This window comes from Triticum aestivum, chromosome 4B (assembly GCF_018294505.1).
Source record: "Triticum aestivum cultivar Chinese Spring chromosome 4B, IWGSC CS RefSeq v2.1, whole genome shotgun sequence".
Lineage (NCBI taxonomy): Eukaryota > Viridiplantae > Streptophyta > Magnoliopsida > Poales > Poaceae > Triticum > Triticum aestivum.
Genome location: NC_057804.1, coordinates 637,026,362 through 637,037,841, shown reverse-complemented (window position 1 = coordinate 637,037,841; position 11,480 = coordinate 637,026,362). Strand labels below are relative to the sequence as shown.

The following is an 11,480-nucleotide window of genomic DNA, read 5'->3' as shown; positions in this document are numbered from 1 at the left end:
GGGGGGGGGGGGGGGAGGCAAAATGGGTGTGGCTGGACGCTCCCTCTCACTGCAACTGGGCCTCCGATAAGGCAAAGTGATCATTACACTGGGCCCGTTACTTCTGGGCCAAATTGTCGGTCCAGCCCAAACGAGTTGGTCGGCTCCGTCTTGGCCCGGCCTTATCCGCGCCGTGCCAGCGCCAGGAACCTCGAAACCCTGGCCCGGAGCGGAAATCTGTCGCCGCCGATTCGGAGCTGAGTCCACCATGGCCGCCGGCGAGCAGCACAGCGCCCCGAAGATCTCCTCCTCCACCAACACCAATTCCTCCGGGAGGCCCGTCACTCCGTTCTGGAAAGGTCTGTGGCGGGCGGGCGAGCTCAGACCGCCCCTTTTCTTTCCTCCGCTGTTTCCACGCTGTTGTTATAGTTTGGTTCTCGTGCAGAGAAGTACGAGAGGGATGCGCGGAGGTACTGGGATATCTTCTACAAGCGCCACGAGGACAAGGTTGCGATTCTATCCCCACTTTCCCACTTCTCCCCACGTGGCTTCCTTCCTTAGAGCCAGGTGAAATAGTTGAATCTGTAAGCTTCAGTTGTCGCTGGGAAGAAGTGCTGTTGGTCTGTGTTATCCTGTACTTCAGGATTTAGTAGCTTTGTAGCTCTGGTTATCTTGTAGTTCTGCACTAGTTCTTGCTTTGAGAAGGATGTGCCGTGGGCTGTGGCAGAGAGAGGGTGAGTTGTGACTGCATAAGACCTTGTGGTGGCTAGGTGAGGTATGCGACATCCAGTTTCAGCAATGATATTGGGGAGCCGTGTGGGCTTCTTTTTATCAGGAAAAAACTAGTTGAATTTGGCAACAGAAATGAAATAGTTGAATCTTGCGATTCTTTGTTTCAGCCACAATGTTTGGTTACTGATACAGTCTTGCTCGTTATGATCCTTGGTTTACTCTAGTTTTGAGGAGGATGTGCAGGAGGGAAGCCCCTCAGTTACATGTTAATTACCAGTGGCTTAATAGTGTGCAGTCGTTGATACTATCCAGAAACGAAAGACTTGCTCTGACAGAAATGCAGAACCATTGCAGAGTATCAGAGCGATTCAGTACAGTTTTTTTGCTATCTTGGGTTTTCACTTCAGTTGATTTTCTTCTAGTATACGAAATGCCATCCTTGTTGACCTATTATTTCTTAATGGTTGTGGCATATATCTCAACAGTAAAAAGGAATCTTGCCATAGCTCTTACTGAACATTACGTCCAATGATCCGCTGAGTTTTTTTTTACTCTTTAATCTTGATCAGACATGCCGCTTCCATTTGTAAACCTCTGTTGCAAGTGTATGCGATGTGCAAATGCCTTCTGGTTTATATTTATTTTGTCTTGCATTTGATTTGTGTCCATTCATTTGTATAGTTCTTCAAAGACCGACACTACTTGGATAAAGAATGGGGGAAGTACTTTGAAGCCCAAGATGGAGGAAATATGGTTGTTTTGGAGGTATGGACATTGATTATCTGAGCCTACGGTGCGCTGCAGATGACCTCATATCTGCATCTAGCTTACTTTGTTGTTGTTTTCTTGCTTGCATAATATGAGTATGATAGGTTCAAAGTTCTGTAGGTTGGCTGTGGAGCTGGGAATACAATATTTCCACTGTTGGCTACATATCCGGATATATTTGTTCATGCTTGTGATTTTTCTTCACGAGCTGTCGATTTGGTTAAGGTAGTTATTTCTCTCTGCCATAGCTGAATCATTAGCCCATGCGCTCAGTTGTTTCCCACTGATGAAGAAATTGGTTGAATCATACATGCAGAAACACAAGGACTTCAGACCTGACCATGTTAATGCATTTACATGTGATATTACATCAGAACAACTGACAGAGGCTGTGGAGCCGTCCTCCGTTGACCTTGTGACAATGGTAACATGTTATACTCTGATTACATATTCACATGTCTATTTGCACAATACTTTTGTGTCTGTTCACACTTACTGTCACAATGATTAAATATTTACATGTTTATTTGCACAATACTTGATAGTGTCTGTTCACATTTATTGTCAGACCTGTGAGCGTACAACTAACATATTAAGTAGATATTTATGCTATCTGCAGTTGCCCCAGATAAAATGCCTTCAGTTCTGCAGAACGTCAGAAATATCCTCAAAGTAAGTACTCCTTTTACTTCCAACTATGAGACCCTAAGTTTTTCATTTCTTAGATGTTCTCCTAATGACCTAAGAAACTGAACCCGTGTATTCTGTATCAGCATGGTGGCCGCGTACTCTTTCGAGATTATGCCTTCGGTGACCTTGCTCAGGTTCGCCTTTCTTTTGTGCTTTTTGAGAAACAACACTAGGACATGCCATTTTCTGGCTTCTACAAATATATTCATTGCCCTCTCTTGGCAGCGTAAGCTTACATCTTAGCATATAAGGTCATGTATTGAAAAGGATGTTTTGATATGTTAGACAGGACACATGAGTTCCCTCTGCCTGGCTCGAGTTATTTAAGCTATGATTTTTCTTTTTGGCAACTTGCTTCAAACATAGAAATTACCTCCTCGTGTCTGCCTTTTGTTGGCTATCATTTCTAAATGTGCACTCACTTCTTTTTTTCTTTTTTTTCTTTTCTCGTTGAGGTATCCCTGTATGCAACTTTCCTATTTTACCCATGTCTCCCCTTAAGTGATCATGATGCACAGGTTATATAGCCTTATAGGATAACTAATCCACTAATGTAGCGTCTTTGGAAGACTCCTACCTTTTAAGACCATTAATTGTATGATATCCGACAAGCCTGAAGTCATTATGTATGTAGGTGTCTTATGATCTTGTACATATTTGCAGGAAAGGCTTATGTCCAAAGGCCAGCAAATAAGTGAGAACTTTTATGTCAGAGGTGATGGCACGGTGAGTGGACTGCAGATAAACATATTCTGTAGTAGAGGTTTACAAAATGTCACAAACTCACATTAATATATTCCGTGGGCCACCCATAGTTTTCAAATGAATGCACAGTGGACTTAATCTCCAAATTGTCGGTGCCATGCAGCGTGCGTACTACTTTTCAAACGAGTACCTGGTGGATTTGTTCTCAAAATGTGGATTTACTCTTGAGGAAATTTGTGTACACAACAAAAAGGTCGAGAACCGTTCACTAGACTTGGTGATGAACAGGTGATCGTGGTTTTTTGCTTGTACTGCAGATATTATCTTTTATTTATTGCATCAGTTGATATTAAACTAATTAAAAATAGTTAATTATATGATTCACTTTAAACAATGATACTTCTGTAAGATTTTTAGAAGAAAAAGGGAAGTTTGACGAGGAACCTAAAAACTAATTGTACATCTGTTACACTCCTATTTATCTTCCCTGATTATTTCAATCTTTTGTGCAAATGTTTGAAATGCTTATATATTTGTTTATGTTACTTAGGAATTGGATCCAAGCTACGTTTACCCTCAACCCAGCTGGCCCTCCAAGTCCAAATAATCAACATGACCACAATACTTGTGAAGGAAAGGATGATAAGCTAGCTGTTGGCATGTCTCATAACAAGAGCGAAAGGGAAGAAATTGACCTTTCTGTGGATTTTAGCAATATGTTTGGAACGTCACACTATCTTAATGAGGTAAAACTGTTGGTGTTTTTAATTTTACATCCGAAGTAAGAAATCTTGGATAAAGTGAGTCAACTATGACCGCTAACTAACCAGCATGTGGCAAGGCTACAAAGGCTTTTCCAGTTCTATTCCCTGCCCCATCTAAAGCAAGGACACTACCGTTAATTCGTTCACTTGGGTTTGCTGGATTAGGATACATGGCATATATAAAACAACAAACACTGCTGGCGATCCTCGTTGATCTGCAGCCTTAATTTAGAACTCGATGGTTAGCACTTGGCAATGCGTGCAATCAGCTTCAGCTGTTAGTCTAGTTTTTATTGCAACTGCAGTTCTGTGCTCTCTTTTTTTTTGTGAACATAGCGTTCACTGTTCATCTTTAGTCACTGTATTTACAGTGGGGTTTCAGTTAAATTATGGCAAGCACAAGACCAATAGTACTGCTAAATTGAGTTTCTTTCGGCCACGAATTTCGACATCTTTTCCTGTTTATGTTAAATGTAAACTTCTAACACTGCTATTATTTGTGAAGTAATTGAACTTAACATGTGTTTTAATTACTTGTAGGCACAAATTATTAGGATTAAAGCAAAGGGTCACGACTTCAAAATAAAAATGCTCGCGAAAGAATACCAGCACACCTGCAAATCAACTGGACTAATGCTCTGGGAATCAGCTCAGTTCATGTGCAGTCTTCTAGCAGAGAATCCTTCCATAGTCGCTGGCAAAAGGGTGCTGGAGATGGGCTGTGGCTCAGCTGGCATCTGTTCAATGGTTGCTGCCAGTTCTGCTCAGTTTGTTGTAGCCACCGATGGGGATGAAGAATCACTTGATCTTCTCAGACAGAACACTTCCTCAAATTTGGAGGCTGAACTTCTCAACAGAATTTCAATTAGGAAGTTATTCTGGGGTGACGAAGATGACGTGAAGGCAGTCCGAGAGCTTTCTGGTGATGGTGCAGGCTTCGATTGCATAATAGGCACCGACGTGACCTACAACCCTGATGCTACACTTCCTCTCTTCAAGACTGCTAGGGCACTGATTTCTGACGGTGGCGATGCTGGTTCAAAGGCAGCCCTTATTCTTTGCTACATCCAGCGTCGTGTTGACGAGGATTCGGTCCTCTCAGCCGCAGAGGCCCAGGGCTTCAGGCTCGTGGACAAATGGATAAATGGAGTGCACGAGAGCAATGGTATCATTAGCTCTTGGTTCCGTGGCAATGACGTTTGCGGTGCTTTCCGGAATGTAACGCTTTCCATATTGTACTTTGAAGTGTGATACATTGGTGTTTACCTGCATCTCATGGTTAACTTGCAGGTTTTGTTTTACCTTCCTGCATTGGTGTACCGAATGAATGTTTTTGTATACTAAAAGGAATGAATGTGGCAGTTGTATACTAAAAGAATGTTATTTTTTTATGCCTGCAAGTGTCTGAAGGATGTTATGTCATGGTCAAACCAACTGCAATTTGCTATGGATCAGAATACGTTCTTCTGTCCAGTCTGTGTTGACTAGCTGCCACTGGTCCTGAGTCCTCTGGACTTGGTGTCATTCCTTCCGTACTATGGATTCTACAGTAGCACTTGACTTGAGAGCTTGTCCCTGCAGGATCCCCAACTTCCTGAGACAAGACGGCCCTCTTGAAGATCTTCCTCTAAACATATATTTTCCATTTTTTAAAATATGCTCCCTCCGTCTGAAAATATTTGCCATCAAAATGGATAAAAGAAAAGATGTAAATAAAACTTGATGACAAGTATTTCCGGACGAAGGGAGTATGTATTATCTTAAAGTAATTTTTACAAGATTTACTCTAACAAAGCTATACATATTAAAAGTCAAATTTCTATGTAAACAAGAGTTCCATGCGTTCTCTTAAATTTGTTCATATAAGAGCATCTCTAGTAGATGCCCTAGACTTAATCCTTCAAACCTTCTCCCTATCCAAAAGAGTTTTTTTTAGGGATTAAACTTTATCTCAGCGAGCAGAGATCCCCTAAACTTAATCTCTCAAACAAACTTGACCCCACATGGAAGCCTCTCATGTCGCAAAATCTTCTTCCTTGCACGCGGCCAATGACTGATTGTTCTGCGCTAGATGATGCCCATGATCTAGCAAGGGCCTAGGATAGATGATCTGCAAAGTAATTTGATGGAGGCTCACCGAACACGACATACATGTGCAACCAAGGAGTCAAAAATGTAGGCAAAATTCATCCTCCACGGGACATGGTTTGTGCATTTCTTCATCTAAACGGGTTCTCCTCTTCGTTCTTCTAGTGGCATGATGGCGTGGTCCAAAACGCAATGAATCATTGGAATTAGGATGATCGGCTGGTAGCCATGGTTATGTCTACATACAAACTGCATGTGAGTTTTTTTTTTTTTTGCTTTGTATCCCTCCGTTCCAAAATAGATGACCCAACTTTGTACTAACTTCACTACAAAGTTGGGTCATCTATTTTGGAACGGAGGGATACATGCTTGTCCGCTCATTGTGCAACTTTGCTGGCTGGTAATAATGGGGAGGAGCACCGTCGAGCCAGGGACGCGGGGGAGAAGCGCCGTTGTAGCTGGAGACGACGGTGAAAAGGAAAAAAATAAAAAAATTGTTCACCAGAATCTCGCTAGTGTCGGTGGGGAGCGCCATGGGCGGTGGGGTGGCCGGGGGTGAAGTGCACGGCTGCGGCAGTGGCCACGCATGGCTATTGTTCATGTCCCTACTTTTACTGAGGAGTGACTGCTCTGGACTAAATTTAGTCCAAAGGATAGTTTTTTGAGAGATGAGAAGTTATAATTTTAGGGAGGTATACATTTAGGGGATATATGCTAGGTAGGGTTTAATTCCGCAAAGGAACAAATTAAAGAATCTCCTCAAATTTGACTTTTGAGACATCTGATGCTCTAACTTGGGAGATGTATTTGTGCATATGAAATGGAATGTTCACGCTATTCACGAAAAATGTTCCACAAACTAACTAATCAATTTTGCACCATACACACCAGTTTTCTGATACTAATATATATTAGAAATGTTCATTTACGGGGAGGGAAGATGAGATGGGACAACCACGACACATCCCAATTAAACACACACACTTAATTTTGTTTGTGTTTTTGTTGATAAAGTTATATACTAAACGTTACCTTTATTTAAAATGCATGTTTCATACTTCAAAGCTATACATATTGCATCTACTTTCTCTACCACAAAAATAATAATATTTCAACCACTTTTTAAAATTGTGCATGCAACTTGTGAATCTTGTTCCACTATGCAAACACGTTAACATATGTCAAATAACATATTTACACAATTCATGGAAAATGTTACTTGCAATACATATTGAACCATTCAAAGACAATTTTTATCTCAATTTTACTATTGCTAATATATTTTATGACTAAACCAACACAATAACTATTATAACAAGATCTAAGCATTTGTTTTACAAGAAATGACATGATTTTTTATTGTGAGGCGCACTAAAAACCATACTGGTAAATTACTAAATCTACAAGACAAGGTGGAAATAATGAGTAAACAACCTCCTCCCCCAAATACTAAAAAAGAAAAGATAAAATAAAACAAAAGGCTATACATGCTAAGTGCACATATATTTATCGATAAGAGGGGTCTTTTATGCATTTCACACTATCTAAAGAGGACGAAAAAAATACGTGGTGTAGCGGATTATCTCAAGTGTTATACCTAGAAATTAAAGTCTCGTGCTAAACTAGAAAAGGTGTGACTAAGAGGGGACACATCTCGTATAATGGAGCAAAATGTCATAACTTTTTACTAAGAGAACATCCCATTACTAAGGAAAACCAATTTGGATTTTTTTTCATTTATCTCTCTTCCAACTCATCAGTTATCTTATCTGATATTGGTAAAATCATTACATGTCTCCATACTGGACCGCCCGAAGGAAGGAGGGATACATGGGGAAAGTATCTGGTGCACCTGTGCTTGTGGTGCTACCGTTGCACCGGACACCGTAGCGCATTCAAAAATATCTAAAAATAGATTTTTTAGCACATTCACACAATACCGGTCTATATTGTCGCAAAATTTCAACTCAAAATTCTAAACATTAATTGCTCGGGTACAAAAATCACAAAATCAACATTGAACAGTACATAACATATAATTTGGGCTCTAGATTTGGCCCATTATCACACTGATGCCAAATTTGTCATTTTTGTATCTCGTGCAATGTTCAAATTTTGAGTTGAATGTTTGCAACAACAACATCAACCGATGTTGTGTGAATGTACTACAATTTCTTCAGATTTTTTGTAACATTTTTGGCGCATTACGGCGTTTGGTGCACCGGTAGCACCACAAGCACCGGTGCACCACATACTTTCCCGGGATACATGATAAACAACACTCCCTTATTGCATGTAATTTGCCGAAATAGGAGTATTATTTTCCATTTCCGCCCGGATCTGTGCCCTAGCTATAAGATGGACAAATTATGCTCCCAATCGACTGCTAACTGGGGCGTAGCAACATAGTGCTTAGTGGGCACACTGGACACTAGGAGATGTTGTGAGTTCAATTTCTTATGTCAATTCAAAGTTGTGTTGTCAAATACATATTTAGCATCTATTTTGTGTAATGAAGTGACCACACAACAACCTCTTGGTTTCATCACTTTGTAGTTTCTATTTTTATGTCATCCTACTGCACATACTAGAATATACTACACAACACAGATACTCATGTAATTCAATTCATCATAGAATTTATCTTTAAATTCTAATTTAATTATATATTAAAGATTGGGTGCTCATATTATTTTGTATCAACGTTTGCGACCAACTTTGCCATCTAACATTACTCTAGCTCAAATTTAATGCATACATGACTATCAAACTTGCGATGATTTTTTTCCGCCTCCATCTTCCATCTTGGGATGATTCAACAAGCTTGGCCAAAACTTGACGGCTGAGTGAAGATCTTTGACGCTGAAGCAAAGGTGATTAGAAAATTTAACACATGCTTCATTGGAGATATCGAAGTCAACAGAAGGTTGTCAAATAATTGCACAAAAAGGAATAATGGGGGTTGATTTTCTTGGGGCTGAGAAAAAGTTAGAAAAAACATCCGGCAAAGTACTCAAAACCCTTCGATCATGAATACTCGGCTCTCTGACATATTAAATGGAAATCATTCACTTATTGATTCCTATTTCTTGATCAACATAATTATTCAAATATTTCTTCAATGTTCTACTATCATATTAAAATCACGCAAACATAACAAACTACAATTTGCAATTAACTAATTACTCATAAAAATGATATTTAATATTTAATAGATAACAAAGCACTTCATATTACAATGATTAGACAGCTATATTAATTTGCTAATATAGCTGTCTAATCTTTGTTATCAACAAATATAGCCAGCTATATTAATTTACAAAGATTAGACAACTATATAGCCGATGAGTACTAAACATTCTAAGTGCTAAACACAACTACCCACCTATAGTTTCTTACAAAGACCTTGATTATGTGTATTTGGTGGATGATATACCCTATCTGTAGTGTTTGATAGCCTTTGGACGATTGACACATTCTAGTAGGTAATTTGAAGGGCGGGATATTTTGTTTCTAAATCTCATGAGAAATGTGTAAATTATTGCATAGAAAGTAATCATTTTGCAACATTGGCCAAAAAAAGATCAAATTTGGTGCTTCAAATGAAGTCACATATTTAAACCATTAAAATGATTTAGAATGCAAAACTGGTAATCATTTCCATAAAAATACACCTGTATATAAATGATTTAAGCATTTTTGTGTTCAACTTTTCCTCAATTTGGTATGGTAGGTGGGTGAAGCTAGATGTGGGTCAATTTGTAGGGAGAAGAGATTCTATTGCATTGCTTGGTGAAGGAGGAAGTTGAACTTTGGGCAAAAGTAGCTTGACATTCATTCGCCAATTGTTCAAGACTGGCCGACTTCCCTCTATGTCCACCAACTTCTATTTCTGGTCTCGTTCGATAGGCCCCTTCTCAAAGATTTTAAGGAGTCAATGGGCGTTATGTGGTGTCTACAAGAGATAAAGCTCATCAATATTAAGAGGGACTAAAAGTTTTTGTGCGTTTTGCCACTCCACTCTTATTTTGCATGACCTTTTTTCTATTGACGTATGTGCTCTTTTTGTTTTGTTTGATAAGTGTTGGTGTTAGGGAAGAACGGAAGGGCATCAGCGCAACGTACCCTTCCTTCGACAAGGAAACAGTACATCATCCCTCCCCACACAAACAACGTGACCATAAATTGATAGAAACGCACCCCCACCCCCACCCCCACCCCGCGCGGGGTCACGTAAAGAGCCATGCATACCCGCAAGTGGGCACAATAGCCCCAGGCAAGCGGACCACTCACTTAGAACCCAAGTGGCGGCCAGTGTCCCAATGCACTTTAAGCTCTTTTTAGGAAGCCTAGAGCATCTACAAAATTGATAGCCCGGTCACTTTTTGGACAGGAAAAATAAGAAAAAAAAGGCACCAAAACGGAATCCTCACTTTGTCCGCATATGACCAGCTATCCACAAATTCCCATATCCACATCAAATATGGGAAGGATATGGGGATGTCCTCGCAGCCCTCCACGTAGGATGGGCCCACCCCGGACCACCTTTTCTCTTTCTTTATTCTCTCTTCTCTCTTTCTTTCTCCATCCCTACTAATCACATGCATTTGATCGAACAATTTGAGGAGGATGTGAGGGATATGGTTGCATGCATGCATGCATAAATGGAGGCTCAAACCAGACCGGGCATGTCCGAGGACGTTTGAGGGTCTAAATTAGGCAATCCTGATTATAGATGCTCTTAGTAGTTTTATGTAGTTAGTTATTACTATATTATATAGCGATTCATAGGAGTGCACCCCCATACACTAGTAGAAAACATGGCTTTGGTCCAGGCCAGATAAGCCCATTAATCCCGGTTCAGTCATGAACCGGGACCCATGGAGGCATTGGTCCCGGTTCGTGAGGCCAGGGGGCCGGCCGTGCCATCGTGGGGCATTGGTCCCGGTTCATCTGGCACCTTTGGTCCCGATTCGAGGCTCGGACCGGGACCAATGTGCCTCGCTCCTGGCCCACCACCATTTGTCCCATTTGGTGGCTTGAACCGGGACCAAAGGGTGTCCTTTAGTCCCGGTTCCAGCCACGAACGGGGACCAATGATATGCCTATATATACCCTCTCGCCCGCGAGCAGAGCAGTGGAGTGCTCTGTTTTTTTGGGAGAGGTGTGTTGTGCTCTAGCTCACCTCCTATGCACAAGGGGTGTTCGGTGAAATGCTCGAGCCACACCTAAGATTCTCCTCTCGAAGCTCCTTGTCCAAGCTCCATTTTCCTTGAGATTTGTCTAAGTTTGGCGGTCTATCCTGTCTCGTCCCCGTCCTCACCACCGTTGATCGCCCTTGCCGATCTCGTTGACTGCACCACCATGGTGAGCCTCTTGATCTTATCTTCTTTCTAAAAGAAAAAAAGTTCTTACTTTGTATGATTTAGATAGATACTTGTGTAGTTTTCTTACTTATTATTGTTTGTTATTATATAGTGCAATGGTTTTGGCATCCACCTCCGTCGGCCCTCGTCCTGTCTATGATTCAGATGTGGTATATATATTTTCTTTTATAACTATTAGTTTCATTTAGTGTTTATGACAATTATGCCGAGCAACGTGACATAGATTTTTTTATCTAGGAGGTATGTGAACCGGAAATTCCAACCGAACCTATTGTCGAGAGGTTAAATTTAGCTGAAGAAGAAAACAATTACTTGAAGGAAAAATTGAAATAAATTGAGGAGGAGAAGATGATATTGGAGTTGCATG

At 40.7% G+C, this 11,480-nt stretch overlaps 1 protein-coding gene across 1 annotated transcript; it reads left to right on the top strand.

Moving 5' to 3' along the window:
• The first annotated feature begins 147 nt into the window (after nucleotides 1-147).
• LOC123093754 (uncharacterized) lies at nucleotides 148-5,029 on the top strand. The gene is made up of 11 exons (XM_044515799.1): nucleotides 148-338; nucleotides 425-486; nucleotides 1,393-1,476; nucleotides 1,600-1,704; nucleotides 1,796-1,903; nucleotides 2,080-2,151; nucleotides 2,253-2,303; nucleotides 2,833-2,895; nucleotides 3,038-3,162; nucleotides 3,425-3,620; nucleotides 4,179-5,029. Exons 1-11 carry the CDS (start codon nucleotides 248-250, stop codon nucleotides 4,887-4,889), a joined length of 1,668 nt encoding a protein of 555 aa, XP_044371734.1. The 5' UTR covers nucleotides 148-247; the 3' UTR covers nucleotides 4,890-5,029.
• Nucleotides 5,030-11,480: the final 6,451 nt, after the last annotated feature.

Excerpts from the sequence above, each read along its gene's own strand:
- LOC123093754 (XM_044515799.1), top strand. The coding sequence starts at position 248 with ATGGCCGCCGGCGAGCAGCACAGCGCCCCGAAGATCTCCTCCTCCACC. Across the intron at positions 339-424 it reads CGTCACTCCGTTCTGGAAAG|AGAAGTACGAGAGGGATGCG; the intron begins GTCTGTGGCGGG and ends GTTCTCGTGCAG. Across the intron at positions 3,163-3,424 it reads CTAGACTTGGTGATGAACAG|GAATTGGATCCAAGCTACGT; the intron begins GTGATCGTGGTT and ends TATGTTACTTAG.